At 57.5% G+C, this 9,113-nt stretch overlaps 1 protein-coding gene across 1 annotated transcript in view; it reads left to right on the top strand.

Annotated features, from left to right (window-relative positions):
- Window positions 1–1,920, top strand: part of Sec22c (SEC22 homolog C, vesicle trafficking protein) — a 9,947-nt gene extending 8,027 nt beyond the window's left edge. Inside the window, exons 6-7 of the mRNA XM_004640657.2 lie at window positions 342–407; window positions 1,535–1,920. Coding sequence (XP_004640714.1) covers window positions 342–407; window positions 1,535–1,735 — 267 coding nt within the window. The 3' untranslated portion in view covers window positions 1,736–1,920. The remainder of the gene's footprint in view (window positions 1–341; window positions 408–1,534) is intronic.
- Window positions 1,921–9,113: the final 7,193 nt, after the last annotated feature.

Below are 9,113 nucleotides of genomic sequence, written 5' to 3'. Positions count from 1 at the left end.
CCCCCTGGCCCAGCGTGGGGCGTGGCTTTCCCCCCTGGCCCAGCGTGGGGCGTGGCTTTCCCCTTACTGCTGAGGCTTGTTGCCGCCCTCTGGACACTCTAGAAGCAGCCCCTGGCCCCTGAGATGGCTGAGGCATGGTCCCTGCCTTTGCTGCCCTGGCACAGAGCAGAGTGTGGGTGGCACAAGCTATGGGGACGCTGAGGCTATGGCTGTCCCGAGGAGAGGAAGGCAAGAGGGTGCGGGTGTTGCTGAGGTGCAGGACTTTGGGGAATGGGGTGGGAGGACTAGCGCGGCCCCTTTCCTTTCAACACCCGCCCGCCCTGTTCCCCTCATTTCTCCAGGTGGCCCAGGAGGAGATTGCAAGTATCCTGGCTTTCCTCATTCCCTTCGTAGCCTGTATTTTCCAGGTGGGTGAAATGCTGGTCGCTGGTGTCCGGGTAAGTGGGTTAAGCCCATGGCCTTTTTGTTCTTGTGGTACAATTGTGAGCAAGGGTCTGGTCCCAGTCTTACTCCGCCAAGGCCTTGATCCAAATCCTAAACCACTAAGGCCTTCATGGAAAAACCTTGGCCCAGTCTGCAGAGTCCTTGCATTTGTGGAGGAAGAACTTTGGGCATGGAAGTGAAAGCCATCTGCTTTCACGGGGCCACTGAGAACAGCAGACCCACAGTGACCTGATGGTCCAGCATAGAGTGACCTGGCACAGGCAGTGGCAGTAGTTTATAAACCAGGTCAAAAGTTGCAGGTGTGTGTGTGTGTGTGTGTGTGTGTGTGTTTATAGTGATACCTTCTTCAGATCTGTTCCTTCGGGAATGAAACAAGAATTAGGTCAGTAGGAAGGGACTATAGCCACGTGCAGCGGTGCCCGCCTGTCACCCCTGCTCCCGTGGCTGCTCCCTCTCTTCATAGCCAGCGGTGTTCTGAGAATGAGAATGTGCTCTTTTAAAACAGTATTGAGGGGCTGGTGAGATGGCTCAGTGGTCTAAAGCACCTACTTAGAACAAGCTAAGCTAAGCAAAGCACAGGGACCGCGGTTCAATCCCTAGCACCACATGCCAGCCGGCCCCGCCCCCTGGTGGGCCGAGCTGGCCACACATACTCTCTCTTTCTCTCTCTCTCTCTCAAATAAAAAAAAAAACAACAACAACAAAAAACAGTATTGAACTAGAACACTGTTCCCTGCATTTGCAGAGCAGGCGTCGCCCCGTTCCCTCGTGGGATCCCTGCAGGGAATCCCCGCCACGCTGCCTGCTGGGAGACCTCCCTTGGCTCAGAGATGCTGCGGAGAGCAGCAGGCCCAGCGCCCAGAGCGCTTGCAGCTCGAGGGCAGCAGCTGCCTCTGCGCGCTTGCTGTGGGTGGGGTGGGGGTGGGGAGCTGCACAGGGTCTCCGGGCCTGGCCCCTGCGGCGGCCAGCTCCTGGGTCTGCAGCCCAGCGCAGCTGAGGGGCTGCCTGCGTCTTTGTCCTCGCCTGCAAGCGCGCTGCGCCCCCAGCTCCCGGCTCACCCGGCCCCTGAGTCGCCTGTGGTTTCTTGCAGTGCTACCTGTACCTGTTCTACAGCCCGGGGCGCACGGCCAAGGTGCTGCTGCTGCTGCTCTTCATCTGCCTGGGCAACGCCTACCTGCATGGGCTGCGCAACCTGTGGCAGATCCTCTTCCACGTGGGCGTCGCCTTTCTGTCCTCACATCAGATTCTCACGCGACAGCTGCAGGAGAAGCAGTCGGACTGCGGCGTGTGAGGCCGCGTGCAGGCACTGGCTTCCTCAGAGGTCGGTCCTTGCCTGCCTTCCGCCTTCAGACCTGACCTGTTTCTGGCTGTGGCACTCGGGTGCAGAGCGGGAGTGAGGGTCCCAGCAGGTCCCGCCGTCCCGCGCGCTGAGGACGCCCTGGCCTGTGAGCTGAGCATTGGCTCTTTATCATAACAGGCTGTCTCCAAAGGACCTACATGGCCTAAGTGTAACTGTTTTTTCCTTTGAAAGAGGGTCAGAACAGGGGAAATTAGATACTTAAATGTGGTTCATAAATACAAGCTAGACAAATTTTGTTTATATTTTTGAGAACTTAGGTTTGCTGTACCTTTGGAATATTTATATTTTGATCTATTTTTTTTTCTTTTTTTTTGGTACTGGGAATCGAATTCAGGACCTTGTGCTTGCCAGGCAGACACTTTGCCTGTGAGCTACATCCCCTGCCCCTTAGAAATAAATTGAACTTGAGTAAGATGAGAACAAATTTAAGCTGAGAAAATGGTGAAGAAATCTTGAGTTTATTTATTAAAAGGGTCTCTAACTGGAGACACATTTTGTATTTTCTAAATTAGTTAAGCACCAGTGGATCCACAGCTTGGAAGCAGGAGCGAAATAAGGCTCCCAGGGTGATGGGCTCCGGCCGCACAGTGGAGGAGACCAGGGAGGGGACTCCGTGGTGCGTCCCGGGTGCCGTCACTGTCCCTGCCTGTCATGTTGCTGCCAGTGAATGGAGGACCCTGTGCACCTCTTTGCAGAAGGCTTCTCAGATCAGTTACTCCTCAGTACCTTTCCCAAGAATCTTGATTAGATCCAGGCCTCATTTTTAATGAACAAAAGCCAGGATGTAGCTGGGTGTGGTGGCCTCCAGTCCCAGCAGTCTGGGAGGCTGAGGCAGGAGGGTTGCAAATTTGAGTTCAGCCTGGGCAATTTAGCAACACCTTGTCTCAAAATACAAAAAAATTTAAAAGGGCTGGGGATGTAGCTCTGTGTGATAGCCGTGGGTTCATACCCAGTACCTCAAGACAAATAAAAGTAGAAGTTAACTTTCTAAAACTTTATAAAGGTATAATTGATACATTATTAAAAAATTGATTATCATTTTCCAAAATAAGGCTGAGTGAGGTCCCTGAGGTCTTGGCGGCCTGTCTGACAGCGTCACGGCTGCAGCCTCTGTGGGAGTCCCCTTTGGACTGTCTGAGAAGCCTGGAGTCTGAGGAGCTCAACCACAGCTGCCTGGAGTGCTTGGAGTTGGGCTGTGCGGTGTGACCGGCCGGCCGTAGTCCTGTCCTGTTCTGATAGTGTCAAAAGGTGGAAAGCGTTGCGCAAGCGAGGCCCTGGGTGGGTCAGCTTTGCTGGCTATTACTGTGTTGTGGCTGAGCTACCTTGGAGTCATTTGAGGAAAAGCAAATTTCTGTGGCCTGGAACTGGAACGGGGGAAATGTTACCACAGCAACTGTCTTCTCTCGCACTGGACTGTTCCATCTTAGCTAACACAAATCTGGATGTGAAAACTGTCCTGGCAGTGTCATCAGGTGTCACCGTCGAAGTTGCTTCTCCTGATTTTCCTTCCTTGTAACCGGGGAGTTCTGTCTTCCTGGGAGGTCACGTTAGGTCGTACAGTAGGGAGGGAGGCCACAGAGGGAGAGCCCTTTTGCACGAGAAGCACATATGAGAAGCTTGGCAAAACACAGTACAGAGGCACACTTACTTTGAAGCTGCAGTGGCTTGGTGTTGTCATGTGGCCCTGGGCCCCAGGTGCTCCAGCACCTGAGCTGTGACCCCTGTGCGGCCAGCAGGTGAGAAACAGTCCCCAAAGGTGGCCTTCGCTGGTGCCCACAGACGCTGGTGCCCACAGACGCTGGTGGAGACCTCCGCCCCTGGCCGGGTGTGCTCGGTCGGCATCTCGGTGGGGTGAGGTTCATTCACATCTGCAAGCAGATCCAGCCCAGGAGCGCAGCAGCCCTGCGAGGCCCGAGGCCCGCTGGGGGAGGCCTACTCACAGGAGAAAGAGGCTGCTGACAGGAAGGTCTGCTGATTTCTCCAGGGAGACCCAGGCTTGGTTCAGGTGTGGATGGCGCAGCGCCCTGTGTGGTCTGATGCCAGAAGCCGGCTCCACCGGGCAGCTGGCTCCACCCAGCAGCTGGCTCCGCCTGCCCTGGGCATGCTGCTGGCCGAGCCCTTGTTTTCCTGAGGTCAGATGATACCTGCCCATCTCCTCAGGGAGGAAACTGTTGAGACAGAACCTTCAGGTGCCTTCAAGGGTCTCTTGTCCTCACCAGTGTGTAGTCCCCTTTCCCTGGGACTAGCTGAATGTGATGTAGACTGGACAGCAGGGCCCCGTGGGGTGGCCGTCCCTTTGGGGACCAGAGGCCCACAGCCTGACTCCTGGGCTGGCCACTTGCACTCACGCCTGTTACAGAGAAGCCTGTGATGTGCGCCGGGAACCAGCGTCTGAAGCTGTCCAGGCTGGGCAAGGGTGGTGGAGGAGCACAGGGAGGAGAGGTTGGCCGTCCTCTCCCGTTTCCTTCCTGCGCACCTTCTCTGTTCCCCCAGTCCCGGACACAGACTCGGGCACCTGGCTCTGGAGGGAGGTGCTCTGACTGCAGAGGAGAGGGTGCGTGGGCTCCCAGCACTGCTCACAGACAGTGACCGTGGGGGGCTGTGAATGGGTCTGAGGTGGGGAGCAGACCTAGGGGCTCTGTGCTTGGAGACAGTGGCTGTTCCACTGTCCAGGGCCACTGTGGCCGTTCCTTGGGGGCCCTGAGAGAACCCATTTCCAGTGTGCAAGGTGCAGTGGAGGTGTGAACAGGTGGGTACAGGGCATAAGCAGGACATGGCCCCACTCCACGTGTCCCCACCCCTGCTGGGGAGGTCCTGCCTGTGCACTGTGGGTGCTGCAGGTGGGGGGAGGGCAGGATGAGCCCTGAGAGACGGGGGTGGGGTGGGGGGGTTGTCCTGGGCAGCTGTCACAGGGAAGTGGCTGCCCTTCAGCCTCAGTTTCCCTCTCTGGGAAATGGTGCTAACATCACTGAAAATCCTGGTGTGCGCTGTGGTAGTGGAGGGGACTCGTGGGAGCTTGAGGTCAGTGTGAGTTCACCTGTCCCCAAGCTCCGCATCCCCGAGCTGCACAGAAGGCGTGTGCCCTGCTGCAGTGGGAGGAGCTCGACTTCCAGCGCTGACCCTGGGCTGCCTCTTGCTGTGAGGAGGACTTGCCCTGGACTGCAAGTTTCTGTTGCTGGGAAACTGACTCAGCAGGGACCGCGGAGCAGGATCCTCTTTAAAATCTGCACGAGCTGGAGAAGGAACATCCTCCTGGGTGTGAGGGGCCTGGCGGGGCTCAAGGGCACTTCCCTTCAGTACCGCCTTCAGGCCCGTGCTAGTCCTAAGCTGTGCTGGACACACTTGCCTCTGGCCCTGGTCTCCGTGGTCATGGGGTAGCTCCGACAGACCCATTCATGGCTGTTTGTGGGCTGTGACCCCAGGACCAGCTCTGTCGGGAGGAATTTCTGGCTGTGCTGCGACCGACCAGAGCTGGTGTTGATGTGTAGAAGTCGAGCAGCCATTTGTATACAGTGTGTGGAGGCTCTGCGTGGCGTGTGCAGAATAAATGCGAGCTGTTCACGAAAGTATGTTCTTTATGAGACGCGTCTCGTGCACGGTGGGTGGGTGTGGGGAGTGTGACATCTGGACAGGTCAGCATTCCCATGTGCTTAGCCCAGTCCCCAGCAGCATTAGTCCTGGCTCGGGTGCTGGCTCCGGGTTCCTCTCTACCCAGGGCCACCAGGGGGCGCAGCTGCCTGCCACAGCCCAAGCCCCAGCCCAGGTCCCTGGCCCAGTAGCAGCTGACAGAATTCCCAGAGGTGGCAGGTGCCCCATTCTCCCAAGCAGCACTGCATATGAGGGGCAGGCAGCTCTGCGTCATTTGTCCGGAGCCTGAGGCTTTGGGAGGAGGTGAAGCTTCCTAAGTAAGCCCTCGAATGGTGGTGGGGTCCTGTGGCCTACAGGCAGGCAGAGCAGGGGGAAGCTGAGTCCTGCCGCAGCACAGCCCCGAGCTCTGGCCCTGGGCTGAGACCAGGTGCTGCCCACTCACCCCGGTTCCTTCTGGGGAGGAGTCAGGCTGATGGGTTTCTCCGTTTCTCCTTGGGCAGTGACCATGCAGGATGGGCGCACGCGGCAGCACCCCTGTGCGCACTCACCTCCAGACATCCCGACTGGCTCTGCAGCGAGCAGCGTGCGGGGCAGGTGTGAAAGGCAGCGTCCTCGGCGTTCACTGAAGAGGGTACTGAGCACCCTCGGCCTGGAGTGGAAACGTTTGCCTTTGCGGGCCCTGGCAGTGCGCCTGCGTTTCGGGGGCTGAGGCAGGAAGACTGTGAGTTTGAATCCAGTCTGGGCAAAGTTAGCAAGACTCTGTCGTAAAATTAAAATATAAAAAAGTTAACCCTGAGTTCAATCTCCAGGGTAGAAGAAAACAAAAACAAAACAAACAAACCCCCAATGCAATGGGAGCAAAAGGTACTCCTTAAACATGTCAGGCAAAACCCAGAAGACAAAATGGTTTTTTTTTTTTTTTTGGCCGCCCCCCATTGACCTGCAGCAGCGCTGGTCTGGGTTGCCTTGAGTATGTGGGAATGGAACCACCAAAATTTTATTGAATTGAATTTTTTTTTTTTCAGAACTGGGGATTGAACTCAGGCCCTCACGCTTGACAGGGAAGCGCTTATTCCACTGTGCCATCCCCCCCTCCCCAAACATTTTCTTTTTTTTTTTTTTTTTTTTTTTTTTTTTTTTGTGGAACCGGGGATTTGAACTCAGGCCCTTGTGCTTGCCGGGGAAGCGCTTATTCCACTGAGCCATCTCCCTGGCCCCCCAGAAGACAAAATGATTGATAAACTTGATTTCAAAGAAGTATCACAGTCACAGAAAAGAACAGAACATACTCAGTGCTTGAAACTATTTGGGGTTAGTGTCAAAGCACTTTGTACAAACCAGTGACTTCAGAGAGTAATCTTAAGGAAAATATGAACAAGTCACAAGAGAGAAAACCCCAAAAGCTGACACACCCAGGAAGATTGACACAGAGAACAACATGAAGCACTAAGCCCTGGAGTAGCACTCACCAGAACGGAGGCCACCAAGCGCAGGAGGCTGGGCGTGAGGCCACTCCGCCACCCGCAGCAAGGAGACACACTGCAGAGCCAGGCAGCCTGGGGCTGCCCCAAAACTCCCACGTTGAAGACCTGGTAGACTGGTGTAGGAGCTCATACGGAAGTTCAGGTAAGATGGCACGAGCATGGGTCCTTTTATGAAGAGATTAGAGCTGGGTGTGTGGCACATGCCTATAGTCCCAGCACTTGGGAGGCTGAGGCAGGAGGGTCACTGAATTTGAAGCCAGCCAGGAATACATAGTGAACGTAAGCCCAACCTGGGTGGGCTACATATCAAGACGCTGTCTCGGAAAACAAAAAGTAAAAGAGGAAGAGGGAAGATTAGGAGGCAGGAATGGGCACGTGAAGGGTGAGGAGACAGCACTGCGTGCCTGGATTTCACACGTCAGGTTACCCGACGGCCCTTGCCGGGCGGCAGCAGCACATCACGCAGGCCCACACCTTGTGTCGTGGCGTCTCCGTCCCATTCTCTGGGAACACACAGACCCCTAGGTAACAGGTGTAAAGATAAGCGTGCGTGGAAGTGGCACGTGACCTGCGGCAGCAGCCAGCCACACGGAACCCAGTGCGAAGCGATGGCGCCCTGTGCAGGCCCACCCCGAGCACCCTGGACTTAGACGTGCTCTGGCCCATAAGTGGAGCTTTCCACCTTAGAGCTGAGTGGAAGGTGACTTCGGTACGGCTGCTCATACATGCACCAAAGGGAGAGAGCTTCGTTGGGGTGGATGTGAGGAGAGTGCGCAAGATTGCGTGAATGGCGGGGCTAGCGCCAGTCTGGGTGCCCTGGCAGAGCGAGGTGGCCTGTGCCTGGCCCCAGGGCGCGAGCTCCAGGGCTGCTCTCGCAGTACCTCCAGCTTCCCAGGTGGGGTGGGGTGGGGCTGGCCTGGGTGGGCACCTGTCCACCCCAGACCGGTCACGCCGAGGAAGGGCTCTTCCAGAGACAAGGGACGCAACTGCAGTGGGCAGCAGTGACCCCATGCAAGTCCTTCTAGCCCCGAGATAGCCTGTGCTGACCCCAGGACAGGGTGGCGGAGGTGGCCAGGACCATGGGGACAGCGATGTGGGGCAGCACCAGGGTGACATTTCTCCTGGAGCTGTCTGGTGGGGCTAGGGAGGCAGTGCCCAGCCCACCAGAGGCTGGGAGCCTGGGCCGCCGGCTGGAGGGTCTTGGAGCATCCTGGCACCATCTTGTAGGCACTGTCTTGTCCCAACACTGGCGTCCGAGGGGACACTTCCCTCTCTCCATCCCGGGGCCAGCCAGCGCCAGCCACAGGAAGCAGCCTGTGCCAGCCCCGCTGGGAGAGTAAATATTAGTCTGTTCAAGAGCTGCCTGCTCTCTGTCACTCGGCACAGAGGACACTAAGCCGGGAGGGGCCCTTGGGTCCCCACTCCCGGAGAGCCTGTGGCCGGGTCGCTGGAGGGGCTGGCCTCTGCGTGCTGGCCCTGCCGGCCCCTGCCCCTGCCCAGGGGCTTCGATTGCCCTGACCCTGTGCCACCTTGCTGTCACCAGCACAGTCCCCGACACTGTCGAGGCTGTCTGCAAAGGCCGAGACTGGGCGTTTTGGCCTGGACGTGAGGTTGCTAGACCCACACCGAGGCCCCGTGGACAGACGGGGCTGCCCTGCCTAAGCTCCTCAGCAGCTTCTTGGTCCTCATCTCCACACGGAGCTCTTCTGGGTGCCCTTGCCTCTGCCAAGGGCTTGGGAGCAAGCGACACAATGACGTTGTGGGGTGACATTCTGAAAACACAGTGCACAGTACCTGCATCCATGTGCCTGGGTTCTAGTTCCAAAGGCCCAGCTGCTGTGTCCAGAAGGCCAGGGAGTGGGACAGGAGGGAAGACAGCCGTGTGACAGAGTGGCCCCACAGCCCGTCTCTTCCGGTGGCTCTCCCAGGGGACAGCATTGCAGCTGCGGACTCAGGACAAGGTGTGGGTGAAGACGCTAGCCCCAAGCTCCCGGGGTGGAAGGGTGCAGAGCTCCCACCTAGCGTGAGGGCTGTGGTGCGCAGGGGCTGCAGCCCTGATGCCCACACCCGGGCACTCCCGGCAGCCTCTCCTCGGGCCCCTGCTGCTGCTGCAGTGCCTGGGAGGCACAGCGGGACTCTAAAGGCTCGGGATGGGAGGTAGTTCTTCCTGAGTGAGTGGGCAGCAGTGGACACATCCTTCCTGGATGCCTGGGACAGTGACAGCTGCCTCACAGTCA

Source organism: Octodon degus, unplaced genomic scaffold (assembly GCF_000260255.1).
Source record: "Octodon degus isolate 3935 unplaced genomic scaffold, OctDeg1.0 scaffold00126, whole genome shotgun sequence".
Lineage (NCBI taxonomy): Eukaryota > Metazoa > Chordata > Mammalia > Rodentia > Octodontidae > Octodon > Octodon degus.
The sequence above is the reverse complement of the archived record's forward strand: the minus strand, read 5'-3'. Positions and strand labels throughout refer to the sequence as shown.